This window comes from Procambarus clarkii, chromosome 35 (assembly GCF_040958095.1).
Source record: "Procambarus clarkii isolate CNS0578487 chromosome 35, FALCON_Pclarkii_2.0, whole genome shotgun sequence".
Classification (NCBI taxonomy): domain Eukaryota; kingdom Metazoa; phylum Arthropoda; class Malacostraca; order Decapoda; family Cambaridae; genus Procambarus; species Procambarus clarkii.
Genome location: NC_091184.1, coordinates 34,400,706 through 34,420,705, shown reverse-complemented (window position 1 = coordinate 34,420,705; position 20,000 = coordinate 34,400,706). Strand labels below are relative to the sequence as shown.

The following is a 20,000-nucleotide window of genomic DNA, read 5'->3' as shown; positions in this document are numbered from 1 at the left end:
TCATGTAACCAGCACCGCTTCTTCCGCCATCCCTGCCCTGCACCAGACCTGTAGGGGACGACACACAAGGTCAGTAATAGCCTTAAATGGTATTTTGAGTCTTGACTGCTATCTGCAACACATTAAAATAGCAGTCTTATTGCAAGGCCACTCATAGGTACCTCCAACCTCACACACACACACACTCACACACACACACACACACACACACACACACACACACACACACACACACACACACACACACACACACACACAAAGAGCCAAAGCTCAACCCCCGCAAGCACAAATAGGTGAGTACACACACACACACACACACACACACAAGGTGATGGAGAAGATCGTGAGAAAAAACCTGGTAACACATCTGGAGAGAAGGGACTTCGTGACAAATCGCCAACATGGATTCAGGGAGGGTAAATCTTGCCTTACAGGCTTGATAGAATTCTACGATCAGGTGACACAGATTAAGCAAGAAAGAGAGGGCTGGGCGGACTGCATTTTCTTGGATTGTCGGAAAGCCTTTGACACAGTACCGCATAAGAGGCTGGTACATAAGCTGGAGAGACAGGCAGGTGTAGCTGGTAAGGTGCTCCAGTGGATAAGGGAGTATCTAAGCAATAGGAAGCAGAGAGTTACGGTGAGGGGTGAGACCTCCGATTGGCGTGAAGTCACCAGTGGAGTCCCACAGGGCTCTGTACTCGGTCCTATCTTGTTTCTGATATATGTAAATGATCTCCCGGAGGGTATCGATTCATTTCTCTCAATGTTTGCGGACGATGCTAAAATTATGAGAAGGATTAAAACAGAAGAGGACTGTTTGAGGCTTCAAGAAGACCTAGACAAGCTGAAGGAATGGTCGAACAAATGGTTGTTAGAGTTTAACCCAACCAAATGTAATGTAATGAAGATAGGTGTAGGGAGCAGGAGGCCAGATACAAGGTATCATCTGGGAGAGGAAATTCTTCAGGAGTCAGAGAAGGAAAAAGACTTGGGGGTTGATATCACGCCAGACCTGTCTCCTGCAGCACATATCAAGCGGATAACATCAGCGGCATATGCCAGGCTGGCCAACATACGAACGGCATTCAGAAACTTGTGTAAAGAATCATTCAGAACTTTGTATACCACATATGTCAGGCCAATCCTGGAGTATGCAGCCCCAGCATGGAGTCCATATCTAGTCAAGGATAAGACTAAACTGGAAAAGGTTCAAAGGTTTGCCACCAGACTAGTACCCGAGCTGAGAGGTATGAGCTACGAGGAGAGACTACGGGAATTAAACCTCACTTCGCTGGAAGACAGAAGAGTTAGGGGGGACATGATCACCACATTCAAGATTCTGAAGGGGATTGATAGGGTAGATAAAGACAGTCTATTTAACACAAGGGGAACACGCACAAGGGGACACAGGTGGAAACTGAGTGCCCAAATGAGCCACAGAGATATTAGAAAGAACTTTTTTAGTGTCAGAGTGGTTGACAAATGGAATGCATTAGGAAGTGATGTGGTGGAGGCTGACTCCATACACAGTTTCAAGTGTAGATATGACAGAGCCCGATAGGCTCAGGAATCTGTACACCTGTTGATTGACGGTTGAGAGGCGGGACCAAAGAGCCAGAGCTCAACCCCCGCAAACACAACTAGGTGAACTAGGTGAGTACACACACACACATACACACATACACACACCCACACCCACACACATACACACCCACACACACACACATACATAGAGCCAAAGCTCAACCCCCGCAAGCACAAATAGGTGAGTACACACACACACACACACACAAACACACACATACACACACACACGCACACACACACACACACACACACACACACACACACACACACACACACACACACACACACACACACACACACACACACACACACACACACACACACACACACACACACACACACACACACACACACACACACACACACACACACACACACACATATAATCATATCAAACAACCTGGCTATTCCAACTCTGTTACAGTACTGTTGAACTTGTTTAAAATCCACAGCCCTATTTGAAAAAAACTTTTTTTTCCTGTTATTTCGTAAATCCAAAACTATGTCATTTGTGTCTGTTGTTTCGAGTTTAAATTGAAGTGGTTAGTTTTAGTACCACATTTATACGTCACTTGCTATATCCTGTCATTTATCAGTACTCCTCAATCATTACACATTTAAGGCAGTGTCTGGGATGCTCCCGGACGCAGGTTCGAATCCTCGTCACGGCCCTTGTGGATTTGTTCCTCAATCATGTTCCCTTTATCATGTTCTTCGTCACTCTCTTGAGAATGTAAATATAATTAAATTCCTTCAATAAGAAAGGTTCCCGAGTCCCGGGATTAGTGTTGATATCCTTCTCTGGATCCGGTAAAGACAAAAATGTATATATTAGAGCATAAGAATTCAGGAAAATGCGGAAGGTCTACGGGCCTATACGTGGCCATTCCTGTTTACAACCCGTCCTCGACTCAAGTCCATTACATCCAGCGGTCGACCCCACAGACGCATTCATAAATTTTTATGTGCTGTGCATTCATAACGGGAATTTTTTCAAATATAAATTAATATTATAATATATTAGCATATTGTGCATATATAGGCATAGGTAAGGTTAGGTTAGGTGTTTAGGTTCTGTTGGCGATTATTTGTATTTGTAGTACGTGGGTGAAGCATTTACAGCGTTGTGGTTCGGACACAAGTCGTCAGTGAAGCACTTGTTCCGGAAGTATTCGAACGTCATCAGTTGTGAGTCGTGTGTAAACCGTTTTTTCATTCATAAACAGCTGGGGTTTGGCGGGTGGATGGAATCACATTTGGGTCTTTGTTTGGAGGACGAACTGCCTGTTTATGTTAACTCATTCAGATATATCCTGCAGTGTTGTGTTCGAACCTGTACACACTATGCTGTTTACCTCTCTCAATATAGCTCAAAAAGTAGCATTAGATGCGATATTACTAACGTTCCAAGGAATGATTTTTCAATATCCACTTTATATTGTTTCGAACACTAAAGCATTGATTTTTTTTTGGCTTATCACACCTACTAATAATGACTCCCATTTGGGGACAGTTTCAATGTTGTTCAACCGATTTTTGAATTAGAACCAATCCTTTGTCAGAATTAAACAGCATCTCAGACTTTTCTTCATTTTAATATTCTATCCAAGTCGTTATGTAGCAATGTTGAATCTTCGTTTGAACTGATTTCCAGCTCTATTGTAGTGTCATCACCAATTTTGTTAAATGTGCTGCTCATTCCTGGTTCTAAGTCATTTAAATAAGAGTCAACAGGAGAGGACCGAGCCTTGTTTACTCTATATAAATGTACACTTACAGTTATCCACAAGACGTTTACTCTTTGCTGTGTATTTTGTTGAAATACTTCCCGCCAAACACACAACGAAACTACGACGTTGCTACAACGTTCAAACAAGTTTTAATACCTCCTAACCAGTTAAAACAACCAATATAGCAAGTTGTAACAACGTTCTAATATGTCATAAACACGTTAAGCCAAGCTGTAACAACTTTATTACAAGTTGTAACAAGCAGAAAATAGGCACAGTTGCGGTTTGTGTTTAAGGCCCCAATACAGCTTAAGAGATACCCTTCAGTACCGTGCACCATCACCTGCCTAAGTCATCTCTCATGACGTGTGATACCAAAAGCTTTACTGTGGCCAAAGTTTATTGCATTGACATATTCGTCCGGGTGGCAACTGATACCAATTGCCTGTGAACATGTATTCCGCTCCAGTTCGTCGACGGCTGGCCAATAATTGGTATGCATTGCTCCGTGTTTTCCAGTGCCATTTGCCACCTGCACTGAGGCAGATAACGAGCTGGTTCAATTAATGTGTGAATGTTGCCCACCTCAGCTACTACAGCGCCCAACCACAGAGCCGGAGAAGCATACCATCGTTCAACCCGCTCTCGCACAAGACAGCACATATATGACTTATTGATTATAGTCACTATTTTGCTTATAAATAAGTATATATGTGACATATTTTAAGCCATATTTTTTTTCAAGGCACTAACTCTTCCTCTTAGTTTTATTAAACAATAGAGATTTTATACAAAATTTGACAATATCCTGAGTTACTTTAAAATTTATTTAAATATTTTAGTTTTGTTTTTAATATTTGTATATAACTGTAATATCAATATAGGTATAGGTTCAGTATTAATTGTAACATCTTAACATAGTAAGAAGGTTAGGTTAGGTCGGTGTTTTCTATTCAGCATTTCAAGGTAAACTCAAATATTCATAATAAATTAGTATGTCACATATGCACTTATTCATAAGCCAAATATTGACTATAAGCAAGTGCGAGAACGGGTTGCATCGTTCCATTCCTTCCCACAGATTGATCGCTGATGTCGCTAATTTGAGAGTTAACAATGAAACCGTTACCATAGTGTTCTTCTCACCCTTACTACCTGCGTTTGTTCATGTCTTCATTCGTAGGCATGGCAGATACCAACGCCGTCTGGTCCTTGGTATTTGCATAAATACAACATTAGTCTTGTTGAGCAAGAAAGGTGTTCTCTCTTAACTAATGCATCTTTTTCATCAATTTCCTTTTTCTTATTCTTCGTCTTGTGCTTGTTGACAGCAGTTCACCTCCTGAGCAACTCCTCCCCCTCCCCCCCACATGTTTATATGGTCTTTCTCCTCCTTGTGAAGCTTGTGAAAATTAAAGAGTCATTGCACTGCAATATTGACTCATGAATAGCGGGCTTAAAATCAGATGCGCAACAGTAGCAGCCAATCTAGGCTGGTTCACACACACACACACACACACACACACACACACACACACACACACACACACACACACACACACACACACACACACACACACACACACACACACACACACACACACACACACACACACACACACACACACACACACACACTCTAGGCTTCACCTAATCAAGTTCCTTGGCGTGAATATCAGCAACGCGGAAAACTTGTCGGCCTGGAGTTAATGAGGTTCCCGGTCGAGCAGAGTGTGGAGCTCCTTCCTGCCCCCCCATCCTTCATAACACACTTTCACGGCTTTCTAAACATCTTCCAGCATACCAAACTTTAACTTACGTATGTTGACCAGACCACACACAAGAAGGTGAAGGGACGATGACGTTTCGACTTGAGAATGATCCGGGACGGACCGAAACGTCGTCGTCGTCCCTTCACCTTCTAGTGTGTGGTCTGGTCAACATACTTTAGCCACGTTATTTTGACTCCTCGCCTGCGTATATTACGTATATTAACATCCACTGTTGAGTCGGTCAATGTCTTTCATTGAGTTACTTGTCGCGTACAACGTTGTCTAAGCAACAATAGAACATTTATCTTACTTTAGATTGGAGATTCTTTTGATACACTGATCAAAATTTATGATAAAAGTTGATGGTCAATGTCTGAGTCTCAATGTATCGTCGGCTGTAAGATGGAGCAGCTCAGTTCATGTATCAAGTTCAAGAGAGATTCCGGCGTCTCATACATATCTGGAACTTTAACCATCATTTTTTTCCTTCAAAACTTTAAACTTGTCTTCAAGAATATAATGATCAAAACTGCCAGACAAAGTTGAGAGATGCAACTGCATAGTTCATCTCATTGTGGTTCAAACTTAGACCAGTAATGGCGTGTTCTCAATGTGTTGCCACAGAGTTGGTAACATGGAATATTCCGCTCTGAGTTGCCACAGTTAAAATACATTTGTAAATATTTTTACTTTTCGCGGAAGCGCAATAAATTATATATTATTTTCCTGATAGTTCCAAATTAAGTTTATGTAGACCTAAAATGCTTTTTTTTGTTATGTTTGCTAAATATAACAACTTATAAATAAATCCATTATAAAAGGAATCTAACGAATCTGATTTGTTTCCCAGGTTAAAAAAAAAGGATATTAATCCCCTCAAAAGCTCCTAAGCGCTTGTTAGGGTTGAGGATTGTGAAAGCCTCCGCTTGAGCGGTGTTATGATGAGCGCTATTCACCCCCACACAACTCTTCAAAGACAAGTGCTCAATGAGCTCCCTTTAATGATATTAACCAGTTTAATCACGTCTTTGAGAAACATACTAAACATACCAGGAATATATCGCGGGGAATATAACGATGATTACAGCTAATAGCATTACTTGCTGTATATAATCTTTTTGTCTCTTGATGTAATAATTACAATATACAAAGAGAACTTAGTACGAGTGATACAATATACAACAGTGATACAATATACAACATTTTGATTTATTTTATGGCTAAAAAGTACTCCAGTGTTCTGAAACTTAAATTAAGTGAACTATTGAGAACAAACTATTAATACTTGGCGAACTTTACAACTGCTTTACCTTACGGTTTCCAATAGTCAGGAACAGGAAGCACCCCACAACAGTTGCCTAACTCTGCATACCTACTTACTGCTAGGTAAACAGCTGCATCAGATGAAAGAAAAATTGTCCAACTTTGTCTCTCTCCTGCCAAGGATTCGAACCAGGGATATTCGATTATGAGCTAAAAGCAAAGACCACTACGCTACAGGACACATACTATACAATGGCCACCTGGGGCCACGATTCATCAAGAATTTACGTATCCATTTACGAAACCTGTACATCTTCAAACAGCGCGGCTTAATCTCTATTTATTAAATAGTTTACGAGCCTCGTAACTTCGCAAATCAAGGTTATTACCGTTATAAACTGTTTAATAACTGCAAACTAAGCTGCCGTAATTGAAGGAAGATGTAGAGGTTTCGTGAATGGGCACTTTAAGTACTGGCGGGCTCTGAATATAATCACCCTTCACTCCTGCCCTTGTTGACTGATATCCAGAATGGCATAACCAGAGCACTCAGATATACATGAATAATAATGTTTCGACTTTTCGAGAGAGAGAGAGAGAGAGAGAGAGAGAGAGAGAGAGAGAGAGAGAGAGAGAGAGAGAGAGAGAGAGAGAGAGAGAGAGAGAGAGAGAGAGAATGAGAGAGAGAATGAGAGAGAGAGAGAGAGAGAGAGAGAGAGAGAGAGAGAGAGAGAGAGAGAGAGAGAGAGAGAGAGAGAGAGAGAGAGAGAGAGATTTATGGCCTTAGGAACTGGGAGAGAGGGAATTATTAGGGGAAAGCACAAAGCCATTACCACTATAGAGCACTTGGAGGATGTAACAATAAGGATTTGGGATGGGACGAGGGGGGGAGTGGGGGGAGGGGAATGGAAATGGTGCCCAGGCACTTGGACAGTCGGGGATTGAACGCCGACCTGTATGAAGCGAGACCGTCGCTCTACCGTTAGCAACAGGGAGAAATACCTTAATAGAGCAAACGGGATCCGGAAGAAAGCCAGAGATATTCCTCTGGAGACGACGAGTCACAATAACGAGGTGAAGAGACGACGACGACGTTTCGGTCCATCTTGGACAATGATCACGTCGTATGAGACTCACACGTCGTGACAATGGTCCCAGGACGGACCGAAACGTCGTCGTCGTCATCTCTCCATCTTCTGATGTCCGCTTTGGTCATCATATTCCTCAGGAGACAGTGGAGAGTTACAGACTCTGCCTCCAGACCTGGGAGCTCTGTACCGCCCTGGTACTTTACACGAGGTACAGCTCAGGTTGGGTCATTTACGATGAAGGGGGGGGGAGGGGGGTTCATGGAGGTGCATGAGTCCGGTAGAGTCAGAGAGCGAACTCTATGTGGACTCTAGCGAACACGTACTCTATGTGGACTCTAGGGAACACGTACTCTATGTGGACTCTAGCGAACACGTACTCTATGTGGACTCTAGCGAACACGTACTCTATGTGGACTCTAGCGAACACGTACTCTATGTGGACTCTAGCGAACACGTACTCTATGTGGACTCTAGCGAACACGTACTCTATGTGGACTCTAGCGAACACGTAGTTGACACCAGAGGACTAGTTCCTCTTCAACTTCCTGGCAGAAAGGGGCCCCCATCTTCTAATTCCCTGTCACTAATTCTGAGCGTACACACCCTACCACTGTATGTATTGTAGAACCCTTGTAAGGACCTTGCAAGAACTTTGCAAGGACCTTGCAAGGATATTGCAAGGACCTTGGAAGGAGCCCTCACTCACTAAATCACATACACCTTCGCAAAGTCGACAGGTTTGCCCCAAGTCTGGTACTAGGAAAAAGAGAAATGGGTTGTGCTCATCAGCTGAGAGAGTATTTGACATCACGTTGCTATAAAAGATGAGAATTATAAGAGACATGATCTCAACATACAAAATACACAGAAAGACTGAAAACTAAAACGATCGATGTAGATGGTCTGAAAGCAAAGCAAGACCATCTACACGCATCAAGAACTCACTAAACCCAATTCGGAAAGTCCCTGAAAGCTCTACAAGAAAGCACTAAGCCTTTCTGAGGTAATCCATCCCTCTCTGAATACCGCAGGAGAACGGTCTCCTGCCTTATGTGGCAGACACAATCCATCCCCCCAAAAAATAAAGGCTCAAGGGATAGTGAATCGCATTAAAGAGAGGGATAGCTCTGAATAGGCAGATGAAGGGGAGGTGTAGACGAGACAGACGCCTTATTAGTTTTGAATAGAGAGAGAGAGAGAGAGAGAGAGAGAGAGAGAGAGAGAGAGAGAGAGAGAGAGAGAGAGAGAGAGAGAGAGAGAGAGAGAGAGAGAGAGAGAGAGAAAGAGAGAGAGAGAGAGAGAGAGAGAGAGAGAGAGAGAGAGAGAGAGAGAGAGAGAGAGAGAGAGAGAGAGAGAGAGAGAGAGAGAGAGAGAGAGAGAAAGAGAGAGAGAGAGAGAGAGAGAGAGAGAGAGAGAGAGAGAGAGAGAGAGAGAGAGAGAGAGAGAGAGAGAGAGAGAGAGAGAGAGAGAGAGAGAGAGAGTTTAGGAACGTATACAGTATTGATATAAAATTCAAATCAAACTACCATTTCGTTAGGAATCATTCTTATCATCACCCTCACCCCAAATCATCAGGATATTCATCATTCACCGCAATCATACCATCATCCTCACTCTTAATTAAAATTCAATATATCAACACAGCCTCTCATAAGATAACATATACTGACCCAGATCATTTGCATATCATTGGCATACAGCGAAAAACAGATATCCAATTTTTCCCATAACTGCTTGTGTCTTAAAACCATATTTGACTCCTGAGTTGTGATTGTTGTTGATATCTCATCTGGGAGGACAGTGTTATCATGATAACAGACAACAGTATTGTTCACAATCATTTATTGTTGGTGTTCTCTATGGTTTTTTTTTTTTTGGTCCAGGGGAACTGCATATCAATAGAGGTCTTGCTCCCTCCAGGAGAGATTATGGGAAGAAGGGAGGTTATCTATTCTTGAGGTTATCTTGAGATGATTTCGGGGCTTTAGTGTCCCCGCGGCCCGGTCCTCAACCAGGCCTCCACCCCCAGGAAGCAGCCCGTGACAGCTAACACCCAGGTACCTATTTTACTGCTAGGTAACAGGGGCATAGGGTGAAAGAAACTCTGCCCATTGTTTCTCGCCGGCGCCCGGGATCGACCCCGGGACCACAGGATCACAAGTACAGCATGCTGTCCGCTCGGCCGACCGGCTCCAAAACCAACGTCTTTGCCGTGACCAGGATTCGAACCTGGGTTATTGCGGCCACAACGCAATGTACTAACCACTATACGATCACGGCCATTGGACAGGGAGGCCATGGAGAGAATACTGGCAAAGTCTGGAACAAGGAACAAAGACATTGAACACGAAGGAGAGGAAGAAAACAAATTAAAAATTAAAGAAATTCAGCAAAACAAAAAAAAACACGAACGGAAAGTCAGACAATTACGATGGAACGTGGTCGTATGATTCCTCTTTCCCCACAAATTCATATAGAAAAAGCCTGAGTATATAGAGACACATATAAGCCGGAGATGACATCTCCATTAACACAAATATGATGCTAAAGCTGCTAGTATAATGGTTTTTGTCCTGATAACAAGTTCATTCCGTGATCAGGCGGAAAATGCATTAGTTCGGAGTTGATATTACCGGCGCTGCTCTGTTCTGTGTTAACAACACGATGAAATACTTCCATATCCCCTTTTATGCAGTGTGTGTGTGTGTGTGTGTGTGTGTGTGTGTGTGTGTGTGTGTGTGTGTGTGTGTGTGTGTGTGTGTGTGTGTGTGTGTGTGTGTGTCGCCCACTACGACATAAGCCATAGAGGTCGCCATGTCTGGTGTCTAATCTCCCGCTGTGTAAAATGAGTAGGCTTGTGCTTGCTTTACGACCATGTGGTAAGTCAAAGTGTTTGGGCTTCAGGGTTTAGAATTGTTCTCATGTTGGTTCCCGGTATTACTAAACTATACACAGAATACAAAAACTATACACAGAATACAAAAACTATACACAGAATACAAAAACTATACACAGAATACAAAAACTATACACAGAATACAAAAACTATACACAGAATACAAAAACTATACACAGAATACAAAAACTATATACAATCCACAAATTATCCACAAAATAGAAAAAAATCTGATATTACACCTTATTAACTTTAGTTAATATATATATATATATATATATATATAATATATATATATATATATATATATATATATATATATATATATATATATATATATATATATGTATATATATATATATATATATATATATATATATATATATATATATATATATATATATATATATATATATATATATGACTTGGTCATCTTAACACCAACGTCTACAAATAACCTTGGCAGGCCGCCCGGAACGAGGAAGTAATTACGCCATTAGCACTTCTAATTACTGGGCAGAAAACAGTTAGCGTCGGCCTGGTTAGCACGCAGTCTCGAACTCGCCTCCAGTAAGGTCACGGGCATCCTGTAGACCACTGCGCCACGGAGCGTGTTGTAATCCAACGCCATGTTGACGGTAAAGCGGAAATTGTTATAGGAAACGATGTTGGGATATTCCAACCCGTCATTTCCATCTGTCACTCCGTTAAAATATGCGACTGTTTAAGCCAACAAACCCATTGAGGCTGATGCATGGAAAGCGTTAATGTTACGGCGTTTAAAGCTGCATTAATTCGTCGAATTTTTAACGCATTGGACGATTTCATAAGTCTATTTGTTTTATGTTTGCTCCCTTCAGAGTGCCTCCGCCCTTCTCTACAATCTCCCATCGTGGACTCTATTCCCTTCCCTTCCTCTTACCTTCTTTCCTTCCTTCACTGACCCTCCTTCCCTCCCCACAATCACATTGCTCATTCATAGCCGGCAGTAAAGGACCGGGATGAGGCGGAGCCCAAGAGCCATAATAACCAGATGATCTTCTTGAGGACCGTCTCGTGGTCACATGGGACGCCTCCCAGGCCAACACAAGGACCCCCAAGACGTCCTAGCTACCTCTACGAGAAGAGTTATGTGACGTCTCACGCCCCCTACGAGAGGACATCAGACGTCTCAAGTCACTATGGCCCACGACTTCAGTGTTTGAGGCCACATCTCACGTCAGTCTGAGGATGTAATACGCTTCACACACACGTAAGTGCTCACAGAACTCCCAACATCATGGGGAAGTTCAGTGATGTTTACTGTTGCTGGGTTACTCTTCATGGTATACTGTTGCTGGGTTACTCTTCATGGTATACTGTTGCTGGGTTACTCTTCATGGTATACTGTTGCTGGGTTACTCTTCATGGTATACTGTTGCTGGGTTACTCTTCATGGTATACCGTTGCTGGGTTACTCTTCATGGTATACTGTTGCTGGGTTACTCTTCATGGTATACTGTTGCTGGGTTACTCTTCATGGTATACCGTTGCTGGGTTACTCTTCATGGTATACTGTTGCTGGGTTACTCTTCATGGTATACTGTTGCTGGGTTACTCTTCATGGTATACTGTTGCTGGGTTACTCTTCATGGTATACTGTTGCTGGGTTACTCTTCATGGTATACCGTTGCTGGGTTACTCCTCATGGTATACTGTTGCTGGGTTACTCTTCATGGTATACTGTTGCTGAGTTACACCTCATGGTATACTGTTGCTGGGTTACTCTTCATGGTATACTGTTGCTGGGTTACTCTTCATGGTATACTGTTGCTGGGTTACTCTTCATGGTATACTGTTGCTGGGTTACTCTTCATGGTATACTGTTGCTGGGTTACACCTCATGGTATACTGTTGCTGGGTTACTCTTCACGGTACACTGTTGACAGTTTACTCTATACATGAAATTTGAAATTTAGCTTATAAATGAAACATTGAAAATGATAATATTACTTATAAATAAAATTTTTATAATAATAATAATAATAAAATATAATAATATATAATTTCTTTTAACTTGCTAAGGAGAAAGCATCATGTTCAGAGAGGCTTATCACCCAGTCTAAAATGTAGGAAAATATACGATATACATATTTTATAAAACTCAAGAGTTTACTGGCTGGGACAAACTCAAGAGTTTACTGGCTGGGACAAACTCAAGAGTTTACTGGCTGGGACAAACTCAAGAGTTTACTGGCTGGGACAAACTCAAGAGTTTACTGGCTGGGACAAACTCAAGAGTTTACTGGCTGGGACAAACTCAAGAGTTTACTGGCTGGGACAAAGTTTGGTCTCCAGGGAGTCAATTAATTATTCCGTGGCGCAGTGGCCTAACCTTTGTCTGGTGTGACCTGATATTCATGACCTGATATTCATTTAGGATTAAAAGTTCTGACCTAACCCAACCTTGGAGCTGTTAAGGAGCGAGGCTTTTGGTATATTATCTCCTTCTCCTTAGCTCGCAAGCACGTTCGCCAGGCATTCCCGCTTGGTGGATGGTCGTAGGGGGTTTTGGGGTTAATGTTGCGCCAGACGCAGTTCCGCCAGGCTCTGGGTGCGCCCTTCTCTTTCTCTCGCTGTCTTTATATAATCAACTCGGGGTAAATTCTTTGTTGGAATCATTTTTAACCCGCTGTCATGTCAAAACGAAAATTCTATTCTCCAGTTCCAGAGCCTGGAGAGGGTGGTTGAGGTGGCGGCAGATGGCAGAGAATGGCAGCAGATGGCAGGGTGATGTAGAGGCTGGGAAGAGATGGCAGTGGTGGGTGCGGAGTGTGAAAGGCAGGAGATGGCAGGGGCTGCAGTGCGACACTCCTGGAGACTGTACGACAACCCCAGCACGCCGGGAGAGCTTCAGCTGCTTCCCAGAGCAGGTGCTGCTGCTGTTGTTAATGTCTTCCTGAAGGGTGTGGGTGGAGCAGCTGGGATCATTCTCTTCTCACTCTCTCTCTCTCTCTCTCTCTCTCTCTCTCTCTCTCTCTCTCTCTCTCTCTCTCTCTCTCTCTCTCTCTCTCTCTCTCTCTGTCTCTCTCTCTCTCTCTCTTTCTCTCTCTCTGCTTTCCTCTTTGTTCTTCTTTTCCTCTTCTACTATTCGTTCTCCTCTTCCTCCTTTCTAATATTTGCTGTCTTCCTCATAACTTTCGTCCAACTACTAATCATCGTCATATTCATTATCTACGGCTTTCTCCTGTTCTTCTCTATCCACGAATTCTCTTCCTCTACCAATGCTTATTTTGCTGTTCCTCTTGTTCCCTCTCCTCTTGTTCTTCCCTTCTCACTTCATATACGGTTATTTCTCTCCCCTCCTCCTCTATTTACTTCTATACTTCTGCTGTTTACTCTCCCTCTTGGTCTTTATCTCTCTATTCATCCCGCTGCTCTTATTCTCTCACCTTCTGCTCTGCTGGTTCCTTCTCTTCACCTTCCTCCTCATGCTCCTATTTTCTCTCCTCTCGCCTTTCTTCTGCATCTTCCTTCTGCGCTCTTGCTCCTATTGTGTCTCTTCCCGCATCTCTTCTGCTCCCCGCTGCTGCTCTCCTCCTGCTGCTGTTGCTGAGCTGCTCTCTCCTGCTGCTGCTGCTGCTGCTGATCTGCTGTCTCCTGCTGTTGCTGTTGCTGATCTGCTCTCTCCTGCTGCTGCTGTTGCTGAGCTGCTCTCTCCTGCTGCTGCTGCTGCTGATCTGCTCTCTCCTGCTGTTGCTGTTGCTGATCTGCTCTCTTCTGCTGCTGCTGCTCTGCTCTGCTATTTCTTGCAGCTGCTCTGCTCTGCTCTCTCCTGCTCTTGCTGCTGATCTCCTCTCTCCTGCTGCTGCTGCTGCTGCTGCTGCAACACGAGCGGCGTGAACGTGACTGGGCCGCTGCAGGTCTTACAGTGCCCAGTGGAGCCTCAAATTCAGATTAGCGTCACTTAAGATTCCCCGCCCCCCGCCCCCCGCCGTGTATATGCATATTTCCTCCTCATAATTGTCATTTTCCTCTCGTTGTTGTAAATAAGAATTTTTCCCCGAGTGCTTCAACAATCTGCAAGACGTTCCGGACACGTTGTAACAATGGCCTAATAAGGGAGCCGGTCGGCCGAGCGGACAGCACGCTGGACTTGTGATCCTGTGGTCCTGGGTTCGATCCCAGGCGCCGGCGAGAAACAATGGGCAGAGTTCCTTTCACCCTATGCCCCTGTTACCTAGCAGTAAAATAGGTACCTGGGTGTTAGTCAGCTGTCACGGGCTGCTTCCTGGGGGTGGAGGCCTGGTCGAGGACCGGGCCGCGGGAACACTAAAAAGCCCCGAAATCATCTCAAGATAACCTCAAGATAAGGAGGCTTGTTAGAATTTATATTTTGGTGATTGGGATTAATTTCGAAGGTAATCCCAATAATGTATCCATGAGATATAAAATTAATCCCAGTAACGTTTCCACGATTACATACAGAGATCACACTAACGTGATGCATCAAATGAAGAAATCCACAAGGGCCGTGACGAGGATTCGAACCTGTGTCCGGGAGCATCCCAGACACTGCCTTAATCGACTGAGCTACGACAGAGTTCAAAGGGTTGAAACCGTAGTTCTACTGAACTTACTGGATCCCGCAGCCTCTCCGAGGCACAAATCGATTAAGGCAGTGTCTGGGATGCTCCCGGACGCAGGTTCGAATCCTCGTCACGGCCCTTGTGGATTTGTTCACGTATTCACGAGTTAGTCTTTAGGAGTAGAGCAATGGAGTCGACTCCACAACCTACTTGAGAGGTTTGCTCAAATGGAATAAGGTACCACATGCGAGGGAAGAGAGTCTTCCTGGGAACAGACATAAAATCTGGGGGTTAATATCTCAGCGAATCTCTCTCACGAAGCACACATAAACCAAATATCATTAGCGGCATATGCAAAGTTGAAAAGTATAAAGGCACTCTTCATCAATTTGAACAGGAAGTCTTATAGGATCGTGTTAACCCGCTGCAAAGATGAAAAATACGACATGAGAGATAGTAAAATAATCCTAACTACATCAGAAGTGAGACCAAATCGGGAAGACATGATCACTGTATGCAAAATACTTGGGAAAATTGACAGGGATAAAAGAAAACGGGGCAATTGGAGTTAAAAGTATACTAAAATGAGGTGTATGAACCAGGACGTGGAACAGTACAGAGACACACCATCTACACCTTTAAATATCGACCTTGCTGGCCTCAACATCAACCTGCTTGTGAACCAATTCAACAGCAGTCAATTGTAGGTTGAAAGGCGCTTTCCAAGATCTGAAGTTAAACCACCGCAAGCAAACTAATGTCAGTACACACACACACAAGAGCAAAGCTCAACCCCCGCAAACACTTCTAGGTGAATACACACAACACACACACCCACACACCCACACACACACACACACACACACACACACACACACACACACAGGTGGAAGCTGAGTACCCAAATGAGCCACAGAGACGTTAGAAAGAACTTTTTCAGTGTCAGAGTAGTTAGTAAATGGAATGCATTAGGAAGAGATGTGGTGGAGGCTGACTCCATACACAGTTTCAAATGTAGATATGATAGAGCCCAATAGGCTCAGGAATCTGTACACCAGTTGATTGACGGTTGAGAGGCGGGACCAAAGAGCCAGAGCTCAACCCCCGCAAGCACAATTAGATGAGTACAATTAGGTGAGTACACACACACACACACACACACACACACACACACACACACACACACACACACACACACACCCACCCACACACAGCGAGCGTGTAATAAAAACAGATTCATCACTCGTCCCCAACTGAGTCAGTTAGAGAATCAGGGATAACTCTTCTGCCTCTCCTCTCACATTACTCACTAACTCAATTTACCAACCACATTTGCATCTCCCATCCGCTTCTCTCGCTCCCATTGACAATTCGCCTTTTGGGCATTGTTCACGTGAGCTTTTAGCTATGCATACATCTCAGAATACATTATTTTTTGCTTACAAAAAATACATCAATACTGCCTTCCATTCTTACCAATATAGTTTCTCGGCAGTTTAGCATTTCATTGTTCGCATATATTATATTTTTACCTTTTTTCTAAAGTGCATCAGGAAATTTAAAAGCAAAATTGTGTCATTAATGTAATATTATGTAGCGTTCACAAGCTATTTATAAAGCCATATATTTCATAATGTTAACTTTCAACATTAAAAATCTTGAGAATTAAAAATTTCGTAATTTAATTTCGCTTAACAGTAATTAGTGAATGATAATTAGCTATCCATTTTAACTAATGTGATGTCAATAGGATGGTTTTTCTGATTTGTTAATGTAATATTTTCAAAATTATTATATATATTATTTTGTGTTATTTCAGCTCCCCGAATTCGAGTGCTTCACGAATTAGATCTGCTAAACATCTGCTAAGCTTGTATCCTGGTAATAAAACACCTGTTAAGCTTATATCCTGTTAAGTAGACACCTGTTAAGCTTATATCCTGTTAAGTAGACACCTGTTAAGCTTATATCCTGTTAAATAGACACCTGTTAAGCTTATATCCTGTTAAATAGACACCTGTTAAGCTTATATCCTGTTAAGTAGACACCTGTTAAGCTTATATCCTGTTAAGTAGACACCTGTTAAGCTTATATCCTGTTAAGCTTATATCCTGTTAAGTAGACACCTGTTAAGCTTATATCCTGTTAAGTAGACACCTGTTAAGCTTATATCCTGTTAAGTAGACACCTGTTAAGCTTATATCCTGTTAAGTAGACACCTGTTAAGCTTATATCCTGTTAAGGTAGACACCTGTTAAGCTTATATCCTGTTAAGTAGACACCTGTTAAGCTTATATCCTGTTAGGTAGACACCTGTTAAGCTTATATCCTGTTAGGTAGACACCTGTTAAGCTTATATCCTGTTAAGTAGACACCTGTTAAGCTTATATCCTGTTAAGTAGACACCTGTTAAGCTTATATCCTGTTAAGTAGACACCTGTTAAGCTTATATCCTGTTAGGTAGACACCTGTTAAGCTTATATCCTGTTAGGTAGACACCTGTTAAGCTTATATCCTGTTAAGTAGACACCTGTTAAGCTTATATCCTGTTAAGTAGACACCTGTTAAGCTTATATCCTGTTAAGTAGACACCTGTTAAGCTTATATCCTGTTAGGTAGACACCTGTTAAGCTTATATCCTGTTAAGGTAGACACCTGTTAAGCTTATATCCTGTTAAGTAGACACCTGTTAAGCTTATATCCTGTTAAGTAGACACCTGTTAAGCTTATATCCTGTTAAGTAGACACCTGTTAAGCTTATATCCTGTTAGGTAGACACCTGTTAAGCTTATATCCTGTTAAGTAGACACCTGTTAAGCTTATATCCTGTTAAGTAGACACCTGTTAAGCTTATATCCTGTTAAGTAGACACCTGTTAAGCTTATATCCTGTTAAGTAGACACCTGTTAAGCTTATATCCTGTTAAGTAGACACCTGTTAAGCTTATATCCTGTTAAGTAGACACCTGTTAAGCTTATATCCTGTTAAGTAGACACTGTTAAGCTTATATCCTGTTAAGTAGACACCTGTTAAGCTTATATCCTGTTAAGTAGACACCTGTTAAGCTTATATCCTGTTAAGTAGACACCTGTTAAGCTCATATCCGAAGTAAACACCTGTTAAGCTTATATCCTGTTAAGTAGACACCTGTTAAGCTTATATCCTGTTAAGCTTATATCCTGTTAAGTAGACACCTGTTAAGCTTATATCCTGTTAAGTAGACACCTGTTAAGCTTATATCCTGTTAAGTAGACACCTGTTAAGCTCAGTATCCGAAGTAAACACCTGTTAAGCTGTAATTAAATAGATGCAACACATCTATTTCACGTGAAGATCATAGCTAAAGCGACTTACTCGTAATTTGACTTCAATACACCATCTTGGGTAATTGGAGAAATAGGATTGATGATTAAAAAAGAGTTGCTAGTTAATTGTTATTCACTCATTCACGAGGATTGAATTACGCTCAGTGAGCATTGCACTCGAAATTGTGTTGTTGGATTGTCTATTGATTGTCCATATTTGACAATATGTAGTATTTTGTTTATGATAACAGGTGTGAAATAGGACTTTAGTGAAGTGAACCAATTAGAGAGAGAGAGATAGAGAGAGAGAGAGAGAGAGAGAGAGAGAGAGAGAGAGAGAGAGAGAGAGAGAGAGAGAGAGAGAGAGAGAGAGAGAGAGAGAGAGAGAGAGAGAGCAACAACAGTTCACTAGACAACAACAACAACAGCAAGCATCAAGACGAGAAGGGATCACACAGGATAATATAAGACTGACATTTCGCATTTATAGTGAGACAGGTCTCCAACAGGCTGGAGGATCACAGGGGACCTTATCCTGACAGAGGGGAGCAACACACACACACACACACACACACACACACACACACACACACACACACACACAGTCTCAGTAAGCCTTTTACAATAGTCTACACTGCTCCACTGGAGAGGATAAAACTAACAAACTGCTGCATGACAGATAATGCCTTATATATATATATATATATATATATATATATATATATATATATATATATATATATATATATATATATATATATATATATATATATGACCTTCTGAAGATGTATTTAATATACGAAAGTACTTAAGGAAATTTCCTGTTTCATTTTTCCTCCGTGGTCTGACATTGTCACATTCTTAATCACGTGTTTATTTTCGTGATATACACACATATATATATATATATATATATATATATATATATATATATATATATATATATATATATATATATATATATATAATTTTACCTGTTAACAACAAAGTGGTATAGATATGTCCATGATATTTTGTGCCTGTGGCCGCCCAACCACTTGGACTGAACGGTAGAGCGACGGTCTCGTTTCATGCAGTTCGGCGTTCAATCCCCAACCGTTCAAGTGGTTGGGCACCATTCCTTCACCCCCGGTCCCATCCCAAATCCTTATCCTGACCCCTTCCCTAGTGCTATATAGTCGTGATGGATTGGTGCTTTCTCCTGATAGTTCCCTTTGCCTTGTCCCTACGCCCTACTGAGATACTTGATCGACTTCCCTCAATTAGAGTTTTGTCCTTGTGGGTCATTAAGATTCATGGATTCGAAAGATCTTATAAGTTCAGGGTCTATAGAAAGGCTGCTAATGTGTGTTCGTATGTACAATATTTTACCATCATATTAAAATTAAACATTCAATGTCTCTTCGATATTTGATAGCGCTCTGAGTTTGTTGTCTGGAGTTTATTGACGAGGAAATGACCCAACATCTAAGAAATTGGGGCCGAAGCTACACTATCCATAATTAGTCATTAGCTCAGTTCTACGACAAAAGTTTTAAAGAGTCAATTCAGTTGTTAAAAATAACAATAAAATAAAATCTATTTCAATTAGGAACTCCTTTACTATGTAAAGGAGTTTCAATTAGGAACTCCTTTACTATTTATTTTGTCTCATGCAAGGATTGCAATGTCCTTTATATCGGGCTAACTAGAAAAAAATCTTGGTAAACCTCTTTCACAACAAAAGTATTCAACAAGAACTGGACACCAATCTAGTGCAATATTTTACCTGTCACCCATGTCAAT

At 41.9% G+C, this 20,000-nt stretch overlaps 1 protein-coding gene and 1 non-coding gene across 2 annotated transcripts in view; both read right to left on the bottom strand.

Moving 5' to 3' along the window:
* Positions 1–20,000, bottom strand: part of LOC123768451 (uncharacterized) — a gene marked incomplete in the record, with an annotated part of 327,082 nt that overhangs the window by 79,730 nt on the left and 227,352 nt on the right. The window contains 1 exon segment of the mRNA XM_069336300.1: positions 1–48. This exon segment is cut by the window's left edge and continues 29 nt beyond it. Coding sequence (XP_069192401.1) covers positions 1–48 — 48 coding nt within the window.
* On the bottom strand, positions 9,655–9,726 carry TRNAH-GUG (transfer RNA histidin (anticodon GUG)). The gene has a single exon. It is a non-coding gene; the product is annotated as a tRNA-His (tRNA).